A 17,522-nucleotide genomic window follows, 5' to 3' on the forward strand; every position below is an offset into this window, starting at 1 on the left:
TCCACTTCTAAAATTCAAAGATAATTTCTACACTTGCCCTATGGACCTATTACTGGAGATAAAATCCTTGTCAGCTAATCTGAGACTTTGAAACCCTTTTATCGGGATCCCAGCAATCAGTATATAAACTGCAGCAAGACAAGATTTTCTCTGTAGTCTCCGTCTTGTCCACATTGCTCCTTTGCACCATCTCACCTTTGGTACCCGTCACCATGCCTGCAGACTACAATGGAACCTGGGTCATGGAGAAGAATGACAACTTTGATGGATACATGAAGGCATTAGGTATTTCTAATTTGAAGCATCGGTCACTGATCTATGTGAAGCCAATTAAGAAAAGAGATAGCTTCTGTACACACAGTCGGAATTTCCGATGGAAAAAGTCAGGTGGGAGTTTTTCATCGGATATTCCAACCATGTGTATGCCCAATCTGACTTTTTCCATTCGAAATTCCGACGGACTTAGATAGAGAACATGTTCTCTATTTTTCCGACGTAAAAAATTCCTATCGGAAAATCCGTTATTGAACTCGTCGTAGTGTTGTACGTCACCGCGTTCTTGACGATCGGAATTTGGTGTGACCGTGTGTATGCAAGACAGCTTGAGTGGAATTCCGTCGGAAAAACCATCCGGGTTTATTCCGACGGAAAAAACGGTCGTGTGGACAGGGCATTAGGCTGTGCTAGACGATCACATAGTGTTGTCGCGGGTGTTATTGTTATGGGCAATAGCTGAATTTTTTTTATTTCTTTAGGAATCTGCCCCATTGGTTCTTGGACAGAAATGGTTCTGTGTGTTTAGAGGAGGGTCATACAGCCGGATTCAGGTAGAGCGGCGTATATTTGAGCGGGCGTGCGCAGCTCATATACGCTACGCCGACGTAACTTAGAGAGGCAAGGCCAGTATTCACAAAGCACTTGCTCCCTAAGTTACGGCGGCGTAGCATAAATGGGCCGGCGTAAGCCCGCCTAATTCACAGTAGGCAGGTAGTGGGCGTGTTGTATTAAAATGAATCGTGACCCCATGTAAATGAAGCGCCGAACGAACGGCGCATGCTCATGATCACGTCGAATTTACGCCCTAAGATACGCCGGCTCAATGCCTACGACGTGAACGTAACCTACGCCCAGCCCCATTCACGTACGACTTACGTAAACGACATAAAGTACGACGGCTGTTCCGACGTTTCCGACGTCCATACCTTAACATGACTTACCCCTGCTTTTGGTGGAGTAACTATACGCCGGACATACGCCTTACGTAAACGGCGTATACTACTGCGCCGGGCGCAAGTACGTTCGTGAATCGGCGTATCTAGGTCATTTACATATTCGACACGTAAATCAATGGAAGCTCCCCTTGCGGCCAGCGTAAATATGCGCCCAAGATACGACGGCGTAGGAGACTTACATCGGTTGTATCTAGACAAAATTCAGGCATATCTTCCTTTAAGAATTAGGCGCATAGATACGACGGCGCATCCGAGAACTTACGCGGCGTATCAGAAGATACGTCTGCGTAAGTCGTACGTGAATCTGGGCCATATTGTTTATTTTACTGTTATGTTTTAGGCCTTATGCACACTGGTATTGTCAATCCTGTGTTTGATTGCATTTATAGAACATTTCTAATTGCATATAAAGGCATCTAATAATTTTACAATGGTGCCATTCACATTGCATGCTTACCTCCTTAGGTGCAGTCAGTTTAGCTGCATTTAGAGAAAATCTAATTCTGTGAGTTCAGGATACAATTAGACACTCTAAACGAATGGAAAGGTGACTAAACGCAGCGAACTTTACAGCAGGAACTTCTAAACACAGGAAAATGTGATCTAGGAAGCTTAGGGCTCCATGCACACTAGCGTTTTTTATAAGCTCAAAAAACGCTTGTAAAAAATGGTGGATGAAAAACGCTGATAATAGCGTTTTTGTGCCAGCTTCTAGTAACGTTTTAGGAGCATTAGCGTTTTATTAGCATTTTTACAGTACATAAAGAAAAAAAAACTGCTCAATAAATTCTGTTGGTAGTGTTTAGGAGCATTTAGTATTTTTTTCTGCCTGGAAAACACTCCCAAAATGTATTTTCCTTGCATGTCCTCCTCAGATCTACAGCGACTGCACTTCCAAGTGCAATTTCAGTGTAATTTCAAGAGCACTTTGCACTTGTAGTGCAAAGTGGATTTGCCTTTAGTAAAAAAAAAAACATAGGATAACACTATTTAACAGCTTCTAGGAGCTTAAAAATCCACTAGTCCATGGAGCCTAAAAGCTGTTTATACTTCTCAACAGTGGCGCTGAAGACCTACATGCTAGATCTTTGTCCCTGAATGCTCTAAGCCCCGTTTCACACTGCCGCGACTTGTCATGCAACTTGAGAGTCCAAAATCGCATGACAAGCCGTGCACCATTAACGGCAATGGAACCGTTCTAATTGGTGCCACTCAAGTTGATCGAACGTAGAAAAAGGTTCCTGCACTACTTTTGGTGCAACTTCATCGTGACTTACATTGACTTCTGTTAAAGAAGGCTATGTGGGTGATTTTAAATCTCTCCTAGTGCAAGACCAATTTTTGTGGTCTGCTACAGATTGTTGGGTTATTGTCAGTCTCATGAAATGAACCCTATAGGGTATACTTAACCCTCCTAGCGGTATTCGAGTCTGGCTCGGGGTGAGATTTTTATACCAAAAGCGGTAACCCCGAGTCAGACTCGGGCTTGCCTCGCTGCAGCCAGAGACAAAGTTACTTACCTTGTCCCTGGATCCAGCGATGCCATCGCGCTGTGTGAGCGAGCGGGACCTCGCTCGATTCACAGTGTCCTCCTATGCCGCCGATCTTCATTCCCTGCGACGTTACGACGCACGGGGGCGAAGAACGGCGCCAAATTCAAAAACGTAAACAAACACATTACATACAGTATACTGTAATCTTACAGATTACAGTACTGTATGTAAAAAATACACACACCCCTTGTCCCTAGTGGTCTGCCCAGTGCCCTACATGTTCTTTTATATAATAAAAACTGTTCTTTCTGCCTGCAAACTGATTGTCCATAGCAACCAAAAGTGTCCCTTTATGTCAAAAATGGTTTTAGAGCAGCTAGAAAACAGCGATAATAAATGATAATCACTTGCAGAATTGTGCGATAGCGATTTGTGGGGAAATTCGTCATAAAAAAATAAAAGTAATGACAGCGACAATTCTGCAACTGAGCAAATTTCAGTGATTTTGAGTTGATTACATTATTGAATCATTTTTATTACAATTATATTATTATTTGTTATAAATATTTATTATATTATAATTTATAATTTTGTTTTTAAAAAAATGTCATACCCGGGATGCCTACTAGTCTCTTGTTTGGTCAGATTTAAGTGAGTTATTCCTAAGAATTACAGGCTTACAGTATAAAACGCCAAATTTCCTTGCAAAATAATTGTACCGCTTTCAGCACCAAAAATCTGAAATAATCATACCGCCAGGGAGGTTAATGTAGAATCCTAGCTATGTTTAAAAATGTTCCCTCCCCTCTTCTGATAGCTATGCTGCTTAACCTGTGTAAAAAAAGATGTGTATACTTACTGATTTTAGTCCACTCTGGTCTGGTCACATGATCCCCTGTATCAATGAGCAGCGGCTGCAGGAGCGAGGAGGGATCGCTCAACAATGGCTGGGAATTCTGGGAGCCATGACTTCACTTATAAGTTCTCATGTCCCAGCAGTTGTTGGCTCTTTCTCTCTCTCTCTGCAGCCGCAGCTCTCTAACACAGGGGAGCCAGAGCTGCAGTGACTGGTCCGGAGCGGACTAAAATTAGGTAAACTTACAGATCTGTTTAACACAGACTAGGCAGCATAGCTATCAGGAGGGGGGGGGGGGGGACATTTTTAAAACATTGTTAGTGTTAGGCAGGAATTCCACTTTAGATAGTAAAACATTTTTAATCTTACTCTCAATAAATTCTATGGAGAGGAGATTAATGGCTAAAAGGTTCCCCCTTACATATGAGTCCACAGGGTGGTCCCTGGGGACTCTGATGTACGGTGGGGGGGCTCTGATGTAATGAGGGAATTCTGTGGACACTGGTGTAAAGGGGGATCTATGTGGACTTTAATGTATGAGAGAACTCTGAGGACTCTGGTGTAAGGGGTGCTCTTGGAACCCTGAGAGGGGGGCTCTGATGTAAGGGGGGATGCTGTGGACTCTGGTGTAAAGGGGGAACTCTGTGGACTCCAATGTAAGAGGGAACTCTGGGGACTCCGATATAAGGGGTGCTCTGGGAACCCTGATTAAGCGGAGTTTGATGTAAGGGGGGAAATGCTGATAATTCTGGTGTAAAGGGGATCTCTGTGCACTCTAATGTAAGAGGGAACTCTGGGGACTCCGATATAAAGGGGTGCTCTGGGAACCCTAATAAATTGGGGGCTTTCATGTAAGGGGGGGAAATGCTGAGAATTCTGGTGTAAAGGGGATCTCTGTGCACTCTAATGTAAGAGGGAACTCTGATGGACTCTGATCTAATGGCGGGGTAACACACACTGACCTCCATCCTGTAGCAGTGAACTCTGCTGGTCCGACATTATGCAGAGCACTGAGAGCAGGATTGGGCTATGGGCTTCCTCTCTGCTCCCTCTCTGTTCTCTTCACACTTACGGAAAAGATGCCAAGCAAGCGCCATAATGTCGTTGTACAACCAGACCCGCCGCCCTGCCCTTATGAAGCTCAGCTGATTGCAATCAGCCAGGTCCTGAACTGCATGTGTGCAGTTCAGAGTCCACAAGACAAATTTACAGGCTTGTTTCTCCTGTTCATGACAATTAGACAGGGGAAAGGCAATTTTTTTTTTTTTTTTTTTACACACTGTCAGTAAATTTACGGACGGTTGGCAGCCCTGCCCTGAAAAAGTCATGGAGCTGAAAGGAAAATGTATGCCTGAACAGCGATTACGTCCAATCAGATGTAGCCACTGTTTGGCTTTTCTGACAAGTGCTAGCAGTGGCTGTCAGAATACATAGAACAGCTGAGCGGTGAGACGTCTCCATCCAAACTGTATAGATTTTTTTTATAATTTTTTGGGCCTGCAAGTGTGTATGGCCAGATCATCTGAAACATGGATGCGGCAAGGGAAGTCAGTGAAATCCTTATATGCAGGTCAGGTAAGTGCCTTTAAAAGTATTGAGGCCGTTGGATCAGCATGGCAGATAGGAAACTAGCATTTCAGAGGCTTAGCAATGACTGTGAGCATACTTCCTCCCTACAACCTATTTCTTATAATAAATTAAATCATCCTTACTGCAACACTGGGAGCATTTATGACTCCCCACTGCCCTCTACTGGAATATCAGCAGAACTGAGAAAAGAAAGAACAACTCAATTTTTTTTTTTTAAAGCGCCATCAATTTACACAGAGCTTTACATATGTATTATACATTCATATTCATCCCTGCCATCAAGGAGCTTACAATCTAAGGTCCCTAACTCACATTCATACTAGGGCCAATTAAGATAGGAACCAATTAACTTTCCAGCCCTGCTATGGAGTGTGGGAGGAAACCTGTACAAGCACAGGAAGAACATGCAAACTTAAGGCAGAGTACTGTGGTTGGGATTTGAACCAACGAACCTAGTGCTACTACTGTAGGAAGAAGTGCAGGGCTCAAATGTCAAGTCCTCAGCCACTAGCCAGGCCTTAAAGCGGAGGTTCACCCTAAAAACATTTTTCTAACATTACATTGTGCTCACTTCCAACATTGACAGTTTGCTGATTTAAAAAAAAAAATTTGTTGTACGTACCGCCGTATAGCTATTTCCCCCCCCCCCCCCGGCTTCCGGGTAGTGGCTCCCGTGGGGGTAGGCGTTCCTATGTAAAGGCTAAGTGATTGACGTGATGACAAAAACTTCCCCCCGGCGCATAAGGCGCGTCACGTGTTTCCGAAAGAAGCCAAACTGCGAGTCGGCTCTATACGGCGCTATACGGCGCCTGCGCACCGACGTTCGGCTTCTTTCGGAAACTGGTGACGCGCCTTATGCGCCGGGGGGAAGTTTTTTGTCATCACGTCAATCACTTAGCCTCTGCATAGGAACGTCCACTCCCGCGGGAGCCACTACCCGGAAGCCGGGGGGGAAATAGCTATACGACAGTATGTACAGCAAAAAAAAATCAGCATACTGTCAATGTTGGAAGTGAGCACAATGTAATGTTAGAAAAATGTTTTTAGGGTGAACCTCTGCTTTGAGGGTTACTCCTCACCAGTTTCCCCACCCAACGCATACCCTGCCCCGCCCCTAAGTCTGCCCCCATAAATGATCTCATGAAATTACAATGTTAACATTTTTATGCAGAATTAACAACAACTTTAACAATATTAACATAGAGTATATCAGTGCAGCCCATCAGTACAGGCCCATCAGTGCAGCCTATCAATGCCCATCAGTGCAGCCTCATCAGTGCCACCAGTGCAGCCCCATAAATTAAGTACCATCAGTGCAGCATATCAGTGGCCATCATTTCAGCCTCATCAGTGCTGCCTCATCAGCGCCCATCGGTGGCGCCTCATCAGTTCTCATCAGTGCAGCCTATCACTGCCCATCAGTGCAGCATATGAGTTTAGCCTATCAGTGCAGCCCCATCATTTTAGTCTATCAGTGCAGCCCCATCAGTGCCCATTAGTGCAGTCTACCATTGCCCATAAGTGCAGTGTATCATTGCCCATCGGTTCAGCGTATCATTGCCCATCAGTGCAGCGTATCAGTGTCCATCAGTACAGCATATCAGTGTCCACCAGTGCAGCGTATCATTGCCCATCAGTGTCAAATCCCCATTGTGCCCAGGGCAGCTTCCCCTCCTGCCCACCCCTTTTCCCAGCCCTGCATATACCAGGGTGTGTATGTCTGACCTAAGGATCTGTGTCTGCTTCATGGAAATCAATGATGCATCTATAGAAAGTCTATACAAAAAATATTGCACGCTATTGGTTTCCATGCCTGACCTGATATTTTGTTTGTTTCCTATAGACATTGATTTTGCTACTCGTAAGATTGCTGCTCACTTGAACCAAACCAAAGAATTAATCCAGAATGGAAACGAGTTTAAAACAAAGACACTGAGCACATTTAGAAACTATATTCTTGACTTCACGGTTGGAGTGGAATTCGAAGAACTAACTAAGGGCTTGGACAGCAGGACGGTGAAGGTACGAGCTTCTACAATTAGGATTTCTGGCTTTAATAGAACTTGATCTATTATTGACAAGGATTGTTTTATCTACTTCACAGACCTTAGTATCCTGGGACGGGGACAAGCTTGTCTGTGTTCAAAAAGGAGAAAAAAATAATCGTGGCTGGACGCACTGGATTGAGGGCGACAAACTCTATCTGGTGAGGAGATGTGGTCTTTGTTTTTGATTCAGCTTTACAGACCTCCAGGCTACGGCACTGAGCATAAACGCTTAAGCAGGAGCCAAAAAGCTATAGTTATTACCTGATAACACCTTTTCCAGGAATCCTCCAGGACAGTCACATGAGCGTTAGGCTCCACCACCTGCAGGAAACACAAGCACATACAAGTTTAAAAAGGCCTCTCCTAGGCTGGCCCATCAGTTATTCAAAGATTGCCTTGCTGACAAATACCCACATTTTTGATATATGCAAATAATATCTTTTATTAGAGTGGGGGTTCCACCAACCTGGAGGATTCCTGGAAAAGGAGTTATCAGGTAATAACTCTACTTTTTCCAAGTCATCCTTCGGGGCGGTCACATGAGACCCCCAAAGATTCATACCTAGGGTGGGACTACTGTTTGCAGGACCTTTGGACCGAAGGTTAGATCTTGGGCAGAGACCGAATCAATCCTGTAGTGCTTCACAAAGGTTGAGTCACTAGTCCAGATAGCTGCTCAGCAGATTTGCTCGATAGAGGCCCCCGCTCTCTGCCCAGGATGCAGCCACTGAGCATGTGGAGTGTGCTTTTAGGTTTGGCAGATGCCTTTGGTTTTGGGAAGCGTAAGCTTCTTTGATTGCCCACCTGATCCATCTACTTATGGAGTTTTTGTATGCTGGCTTACCTTTGTGGACTGAAATGAATAGATTTAGCACTAATGTCTTAGGCCCCGTACACACGACCGGATCGATCCGCTGAAAACGGTCCGCCGGACCGTTTTCAGCGGATAGATCCTCTGCGACCGCTGCCGGATTTCTGTCTGATGGTTGGTCACACCATCAGACAGAAATCCGCGAGTAAACAATACGCGGGGCGTGGCCGCGCCGTCGCCGCGACGATGACGCGGCGACGTGGGCAGCCCTGGAAGTTCAAAGCTTCCACGCATGCATCGAATCAGTACGACGCATGCGAGGGATGGCGGTCGGTCGGACGTGTCCGGTGAGTCTGTACAGACGACCGAATACGTCCGACGGACAGGTTTCCAGCGGACAGATTTCTTAGCGTGCTAAGAAATTTTTACCCGCTGGAAACTGTCCGATCCGCGGGACAATTGTCATCGATCCGGTCGTGTGTACGGGGCCTAAGTGGCGTCTAGGTAATGTAGGACACAGCTTCTTGCATCCAAAGTTGAAAATGCTTCCTCTCCCTTGTTGAAGGGATTTTGACAGAACGAAGGTAATATGACCTCTTGTGTCCAGTGGAAAGTTGAGGCGACTTTGGGGAGGAACAGTGGGTCTGTCTTGAGGACCAGTTTATCTGGAATGATTGTGAAGAAAGGTTCCTTGATGGAAAGGGCTGTAGTTCATATGTGCGCCTAGATGAAGTGATTGCCACTAAGAAAACCACTTTCAATGTCTGGAATTGGTTCTTGGGTTAGTGCTCTGAGCACCAAGGAGAGGTCCCAAATAGGCTATCTTAATACCTTTGTTGGCATGGATCCTAGAGATGGCTTTGAAGAGCCATTTAACTAGCGGGTTCTCACCCAGCGGCATATCCAGAAAGAATGACAATGTCGCTGTGTGCGCTTTAAGGATGGATACTGCTAAACCAGTTTCTGCTCCTTCCAACAGAAAATCCAGCACTGTGCCCACGTTCTGTAATTCTCTGTTTTTGGGGACCATGTTTGATGTGTAATTTCTCCACACCTTCCAGTAAATTTTCCTCATTACTGGCTTTCTGCTTTGTAGAAGTGTTTCCACTACCTTAGCAGAAAGACCTTTTTTTTAATCCAAGCTGCCACTTTTAGATTTTGAAGTTGCGCGTGATATGCTCCTGACTGCAGCAGAAGGTTGTATTTGTTTGGCAGAACCCAGGGATCCTCCTCTACCATCTTCTTTAGGGTCATAAACCATGATCACTTTGGCCAAAAGGGTGCTATTAGGATTACTCTTACCACCCGAATCTTCCTGATTTCTCTGGGAAGGAGTTGTACTGGAGGGAAGGCGTACCCTAGGTTGAACCTCTATTGGAATCCCAGGGAGTCCTGCTTCTCTTTTCAGGGAAAAAAGGTTGTCACTTTCTTGTTTTTCACTGTGGCAAAGAGGTCGACCTCTGGTGGGCCCCATTTTGCAGAAAGATCTCTGAAAAAGATCTCTTGGTTCAGTCCTCAATCTGCTGGGTCCAGCTGAGTTCGACACAAAAGATCCTCTAGGGTGTTGTTCGTCCCTTTTATGTGCACCGCCAACAAGGATAGCAAATGGACTTCTGCCCATGAGAGAAGTTGATGTGACGTTCTCATTAAGGGCCCTGATTACCCCCCTGCCGGTTGATATATGTCACTGCAGTGATGTTGTCCGATAAGAACTGGACTTTTTTCCCCACTACTGATTTCTTGAAGGCTAGTAGAGCTCTTAGAACTGCCGTCAGTTCTCTTAGATTGGAGGAGGCTTCTGCCATAGTTGGCTCTCTGGTCCCCTCACTGACCTGTTGCCCTATATGAGCTCCCCAACCAGATGCGCTTGTGTCTGTTGTAATCCGAATTTGAGGTGTCTGCCGCCCCTAGAGTCCCTCTTCCAATGATCTCCGGACCTCTTGGGGAATGTGGATCACTTTTTCCAGTGAATCGACTTTCCCGTTCCAATTGTTTAAAGGGTGGTACTGTAGGGCTCTTATGTAAAGATGTCCCCAGTGTACTACTGGGATTGAGGCAGACATAAGCCTCAAAAGGGACATTATGTCTCTTCTTGTTCCTTGTCCTAAAGTTCTTATCGGTTGTCATGTTGACTATTTTGTCTTCCGGCAGGATTTATCTTCTGTCCCTTCGTGTCTATTATGTAGCCCAGGAGTGTAATTTTTTGGGACGTATTCTGTTTGATTTTTCTAAGTTTATATTCTATCCCAGATCAACTTCTCTCTCAGAAGTCCATTTGCTATCCTTATTCTAACCCAGATGGGTGAGAAATAGCTTGATTGTTTGCAGGCCTGTGACAACTTCTTCCTGAGTCTGACCGTATATCAGGAAGTCGTCCAGATATGGCACTATCTGGACCCTCCTCAGTCTGATTTCTTGCATTACCTCTGACATAGTCTTCGTAAATATCCTCAGAGCAGATGAGATGCCGAACAGGAGGGTCTGGTATTGAAAATTATAGATTTTCTTCCCCTTCTGGATAGCAAACTCAGGAACTTCTTGTGGTTGGGACGGATTGGTACGTGAAGATACGCATCCTTTAAATTGAGTATTGCTAAGAACGCTGCTTGTGGGAGTAGATATTTCAAGGAATGTTAAATTACTTGTTTTTGGAGGCATAGCCTCCCCAGTTTTGAGCAGACCAGTGGTGCGCGCAGAGATTCTCTCCGCTTCCGCTGAGGTGTTGGCCATATATGCTAAATTTTTTTGAGTAGAAGAGAATCCAGTGCTTTCTGCGTCGCGGGAGCTTTTCCAGGTGATACCTAAGTTGTTACAGCCAAAAACCCATGTTTCTGGCCAGTGGCCAGTTCAAAGCCAGGATGGAGTGGGAAAATAATAGAACCCCCCCTCTTGTCCACCTACCTCAGATGCAGGGTCCCACTGGGGGTTCATCTTGGTAGGAGTTTGAAGAAAAAAATACCTGTACTCCTCAAGTCTCCCCTTCCTTCCCAGTGTATACCTGTGATTGACTGGCTTGTCAGCTTGCTCACAAGGGGAGTGAAGGGGATGCCCAGGGACGCCTGCCCCAAACGAAAAAAATGTTGTCTAAGAAAAACAACAAACTGGGGATTGTAGGTCCCCCTCCAGTGCCTGTGTTTGCAGGACGCAGGAAACATAAGAACTAGGAGAGGCCTTTTTAAACTTGTATGTGCTTGTGTTTCCGGCAGGAGGCAGAGTCTATCTCTCATGTGACTGTCCTGGAGAATGACTTGGGAAAAATTGCTATTATCCATCATTTGAAGTAGAACTTAAAAAAAAATTATAGTTTAGGATAGAATGCGGAAATGATAGCTCCCCGCTCAGGTTTTTTAATATATTCTTGTGTACTTCCCCTCTTGTGAACATTGCCAAAAGGCGATGGAGATATCCAAAATGCTACAGTTGTCACTGAAAGAGAAATTGAGGGGAAAATTTTCTATAGAGACAGATATTCAATTGTTAACATTCCCACCCACTTTTACACTCCCTGTCATTTCTTTGGGACAAAAATGAGGGTAAGGCCTCTTGCACACGATACTCCTGTTTGAGCATCTACTTTTTCAGACTTTTTTGCACGCAATTTTCGCGGAAATTCGCATACCCGCGTGAAAATTTTGCAGATTTTTCTATTTTATTTTTTTTACTGAAGAACGCACGGCTTTTGTTTACGCGCCTGTGTGCATAGGCACATTTCAATTAACCAGCTGTATTTTAGCTCAGTAAAAAAAAAAATAAGCTGTACTGAGCTTTTTCAAGCTGCAGTGTGCAAAGGGCCTAAACCTCACCAGTGGAGACATATCGATAAATACTGGAAAGAAGCTTTAGCCACTCCACTTCCTTTATTACATTTTGTAGATGTTCTTTGGCTTAAAGTGTATCTAAAACTAAAACCAAAAATGTAATATATTGCAGATTATTAGTCCATAGATGTCAAATCTGCTAGGCCCGATTCACACCTAAGCGTTTTTTGGGGCTTTTTGCAGAGACCGTCCATTTAACATGGATTCCTATGTTCACAACTATGCTTTTTTTCAGCTACTGCATTTTTAGAAAGGATCAGGGACTTTTTAAATGCAAAATGGTGCATTTTTGGTTCAAAAGACATCAGTGGAAATGCTGCAGTAAAGCATATTGTCTGTTTTTGATGCATTTTGCATTTTTAAATCTGTCCAACAACAAGATAGGCAAAAAAAGCATTAAAAAACGCGAAACACATAAAACAATGTGTTCAAAAATGCACTGCAGAAACAGATCAAACGTAAACTGCATAGGTGTCAACCAGGCCAAAACTACTATTTGGCGGGAGCCGTTCATTAGATCTCACACTGCAGACATACTGCCATGGCACTGTAGGTATAAGGCAGCCCATAGTTGATTCTTTTCCTTTTACCACAAGTGAAAAGAAAGAAAATTGCTTGATTCCCCCAGCAGCACATTCAGTGTTCATGGGGAAATGTGTTCTGCCAGGGATGGGGTGCAGGGAGCTCTCCCAGCTGGCAGAACACAATAACTACTAATAGCAGATATAGCCACCGGCAGTAATCGCATGTAAAAAAATCTGGCAGGCTGGTTGCACTCAAGTCGAGGGTTCGGCTTTGGTACAACCAGCCTGTCCATACATGGATCGAAACTCAGTTGGTCCTGCTCAAGTGGCCAAATTTCAATCCATTTAGACACAATTACAATTTCTAGATGTTCCCTATAACATAACACATTTTCACTTTTTGAGGTCAGTTTCTACTTCAATCTTTAGCAAACCTGATGCTACACTTAAAGTGTTACTAAACCTAGTAATATGAAAATAGTTTAAAAACAAAAAAAGGAATGCAGCGCTAATAAATGATGAATCAACAATATGAGTGAATAATTGATGATGTTAGCATAAAAAATGAAAAAAAATTTATATTATCTCCCCAAAGAGTAAACAAATTGAGAAGTAAAAAAGAGAAAATCACCAAGCTGTAAAAAATCCAGAAATTAGTGAATGATTGCACTTGATTTTCTCATAAATATCCCACAAGTGAAAAATGTGAAAAAACTAAAAAAAGAAAAAAATGACACAGAAAGTCCAAAAAAAGTTCCATAAAGGTTTCCAAGACGGTGAGGATAGAGTGATGAGAGATGAAATTTCCACACTACACCCGTGCCTGTAAGAATGCCTGCTTACCGAAATTAAAGACTGTATCTCACCAGTCTCATAAAGCCTCTGGGAATTGAGGTATCCCACAACCCATCCACCTGAATGATCAGAAGGCTCAGCATAGAATCCAAACGGAACCGTGGATAATGAAAGAGAAAAGGATTCTCATAGCGTATAACGTTTTAAAATCACAATACGTATTTATTAAAGGTTGCACTTACAATTAAGTAGTGTATATTGAGCAGTAACAAGCAATCACAAAAAGAAATCCTCCTCCGTTGCTTCAGTACTGCGATGCTTCCTCGCTACCAGGACTCACACACCGCTGGCGTTCAGAGCGAAAGCGCGATGACGTCACAGCAACCCGACGATCGTTTCGTCTCAATAGGACATCTACGGGGGTTTGGCCGGAAGGGGCCAAACCCCCGTAGATGTCCTATTGAGACGAAACGATCGTCGGGTTGCTGTGACGTCATCGCGCTTTCGCTCTGAACGCCAGCGGTGTGTGAGTCCTGGTAGCGAGGAAGCATCGCAGTACTGAAGCAACGGAGGAGGATTTCTTTTTGTGATTGCTTGTTACTGCTCAATATACACTACTTAATTGTAAGTGCAACCTTTAATAAATACGTATTGTGATTTTAAAACGTTATACGCTATGAGAATCCTTTTCTCTTTCATTATCCACGGTTCCGTTTGGATTCTATGCTGAGCCTTCTGATCATTCAGGTGGATGGGTTGTGGGATACCTCAATTCCCAGAGGCTTTATGAGACTGGTGAGATACAGTCTTTAATTTCGGTAAGCAGGCATTCTTACAGGCACGGGTGTAGTGTGGAAATTTCATCTCTCATCACTCTATCCTCACCGTCTTGGAAACCTTTATGGAACTTTTTTTGGACTTTCTGTGTCATTTTTTTCTTTTTTTAGTTTTTTCACATTTTTCACTTGTGGGATATTTATGAGAAAATCAAGTGCAATCATTCACTAATTTCTGGATTTTTTACAGCTTGGTGATTTTCTCTTTTTTACTTCTCAATTTGTTTACTCTTTGGGGAGATAATATAAATTTTTTTTCATTTTTTATGCTAACATCATCAATTATTCACTCATATTGTTGATTCATCATTTATTAGCGCTGCATTCCTTTTTTTGTTTTTATGTTTGTAAGATTGTGGTACACAATTTAATGCTAGCTGCTCTTCACTAACACAATTATTAATTTCTTGTTACACCTTTAATCACTCAATTAATTCAGCGCAGCGCCAACCTTAGGGTTTTTTGCTTTATGAAAATAGTTTATCTGCCCCCCACAGCTTATAAATCAACGTTTTACATTAAAATATTGCCACTATATACCTTTTTGAATGATCTGTATACCACGCTTACATGATAAACTGCAAAGTTTCTCCAGTGCCGAGAGTTCAGGAAGGTGGAGATTTTCAGCCTGTACACACGCCCACATATGTGACCTGGCTAGCTCTGAGAACAAGAAACTGTTCTCTCCAGCATAAAAGACACAACTGAGCATGTGCAGGTTGAGGTTGGCTACATTGCCTGTTCTTTCCAAGGTAGACAATGCAGGAGGTGGAGGATCTGTGCATACAGGATAAAACGGCCTTTTTATACAATGCAGAGTATTAACCCATAAAGTTCCACAGTGAGTATGATAAGCATGCTATTCTGCATATGCAGACAAATTTTACTGTTGTGGGTTTAGTAACACTTTAAAAAGAGCAATCCACTAAATCGTATAGGGCAGGCTGCTTAGCTGCAGCACCATAACTATGAAGGTCCTATGTAAACCTAATACCTTGCTTTTCTGTTATTTCAGGACTTAACATGTGAAGATCAAGTTTGCCACCAGGTTTTCAAAAAGAAGAACTAAAGCACTGCCATCAATTTCACTTTGTAAAGGGTGGATACATCTGTGATATATTTTTTGCAATTGAATAAAATAGGTTTATATGAAATATTATGTTTTCATAAATGTGTAATTCATCATTTCTCACCAGTGTACCAGGGGTAGACAAAATATATCCCTGCAGAACTAAAAGGTACTAACAACCCAGAAACTGCCATTGTTGTATACTTGCTTCTAAAGGGAGAATTTCATGATGGTGTTTCCTAAAGAGCTTTGCAGGTTCTGCCTCTAGTGGAGTCTTAATGTCAAGACAACTGAACTAACAGGCCAGGTTTGCAAGATAACTGAAATACATCACAGGTGATATAATTTGCTGTGCAATGATTGCAGTATTCTAGTCTGCATCTCCCCAAGGTAATACTTAAAATATGGCCTGTTAGTGGGTCCTCAGGACAGGAGTTGAGAACCACTGTGTTAGATTGAGCAAACTGATAGTCTTAAGGCCCGTACACTCGATTGGATTTTCCGACAACAAATGTGTGATGGCAGGGTTTTGACGGATAATCCGACTGTTTGTATGCCCCATCGGACAATTGTCGGAAATTTCGGACAACAAATGTGGGGTAGCATGTTTTTTAAATTTTCAGACGACAAATGTGTGTTGTCGGATTATCAGATCGTGTGTACACAAGCCCATCGGAAAAAAATCGAAGTACAAACACACATGCTCAGAAGCAATGCTAACTATATTACAACATTAGGAGAAGTTGCCCAAAGGGTGGCGGTAAAGAGCTGAAAAAACATGTAGTTTTGTGTATGTTGGCCAACAATGTTTTGCTGTCTGTATGCAGAACAAGTTCATGGCCAACGTCCTTCACACAAAATTCCACGGATTTGTCCATTGGAAATCCGATTGTGTGTAGAAATCTTTACACTGACAAAGGAACAGTAAAGTACATCCACTGTAGGCACTACTAAGCATTAAAAAATCTGTACTTGATATAAGTGATAGCTGACAATTTACATCAGGGGTGCCCAACCTTTTGAAAAACAAAGGCCACTTAAGCGACTTGGTAACCAGTTGCAGGCCACAATGAGTGGAGCGGGCAGATGACAGGTCCGTGTCCACTCTGCATATGCAGACACAGATACAGCCCACTCTACTCTATGGGCCAGCCTATAGGTAGGCAGGTGTAAACGGATACAGGTTTGTTTACATTTGCCGTTCCATAGAGGTGAATGGAGGGTCCGATTGGGTCGGACAGATTGTGTCAAAGAGGCCTAAGGCTGGTGCAGTGCATTGCATCTGTGGCTTTCCTGTGGGTTGGCTGCACTTTGCCAAATACTTCTTTCTAAAAGCGCACATAGCCTGCAGGTAATAACAGAAGTCTATGGCTCAGTGCAGGTAACCCACAGACGCACTGCGCTGCACCTGCGGATCAGTTTAAAAGCAGCCCAGTAACCACTGCAGAGCAAATATGCCCAAATATACACTGTGATTTTAGTAATAAACTTACCTTTAAGAACAGTCTTCCATTTAGGTATTGCCGGCTGTTGCCGTCCTAGGTGGAGTGCATTTGGTATCACTCCTGTGCCAGGAGACGGTGCTATAGGGTAAGCATCAGCTTATGCAGCACTGCTTCTATGCCACTTGCTTCCTCTACCCCTGGCTTCATTCACAACACTGATGTTCTAGGATGACAATCATGATCTGTGCTTGCTAACCCGCTATCCCAGAACAGGAGGTTGTGGGTCACATCTGAGGGCTTTGCGGGCCACTGGTTGGACACCCCCAATTTACATGTTAGGTACTTTTTGGGACTTCTACAAAGGAAAGCAGGTGGAGGGGGGGGGGGGATTGTCTCTCATTATCCAACGATTATCCAGACTGTTACGTATAACAAGAGACATTAGCTATCCAATGTATATAAAGAAAAAAAAAGAGGGTTGGAACTTTAAATGAGACATTTGGGGCATGACTGGCAAATAGATCAGTGTTTAAAAAAGTTGTGTTTATTATTTTAAAGCAATGCATAACGTATTGCAATAAATACATACATGAATTGGTGAAAATAAAGATAACATGTTGCAAACCAAAATGACATATGAATAACAGCAATGTAATTGTAAGAGACCATCCTCCATTTCATAAGTAAAGTTAAATACTGGAATATAAACTGGATGAAAAAATGTGAGGGGATACAAAACCATCTTGAAAAACATATTGCATCTCTATAATAGCCCAACACGTTTCTGTGGATTCACTCCACTTCTTCAGGGGCGGATGCATCTATAATCTACAGAAAAATACATAAATGTAGTCTAATTATGTACCCAACCATTAAAAAGGAGTTATAGGTGATGAGGAAGGTGCGAGCGTGTGAGGAGTGAGATGTCAGTGTGATCCCGGGCTGCCTCGCTCCAACCCCCCTCCTCCCTGCCGGGGAATCCTCTCCTTAACGCCGTACAGGATG

At 43.4% G+C, this 17,522-nt stretch overlaps 1 protein-coding gene across 1 annotated transcript; it reads left to right on the plus strand.

The window, feature by feature from the left end:
* Positions 1 to 142: 142 nt before the first annotated feature.
* On the plus strand, positions 143 to 15,157 carry RBP2 (retinol binding protein 2). The gene is made up of 4 exons (XM_040348852.1): positions 143 to 285; positions 7,015 to 7,193; positions 7,276 to 7,377; positions 15,019 to 15,157. Exons 1-4 carry the CDS (start codon positions 213 to 215, stop codon positions 15,070 to 15,072), a joined length of 408 nt encoding a protein of 135 aa, XP_040204786.1. The 5' UTR covers positions 143 to 212; the 3' UTR covers positions 15,073 to 15,157.
* Positions 15,158 to 17,522: the final 2,365 nt, after the last annotated feature.

Source organism: Rana temporaria, chromosome 4 (assembly GCF_905171775.1).
Source record: "Rana temporaria chromosome 4, aRanTem1.1, whole genome shotgun sequence".
NCBI classification, from domain to species: domain Eukaryota; kingdom Metazoa; phylum Chordata; class Amphibia; order Anura; family Ranidae; genus Rana; species Rana temporaria.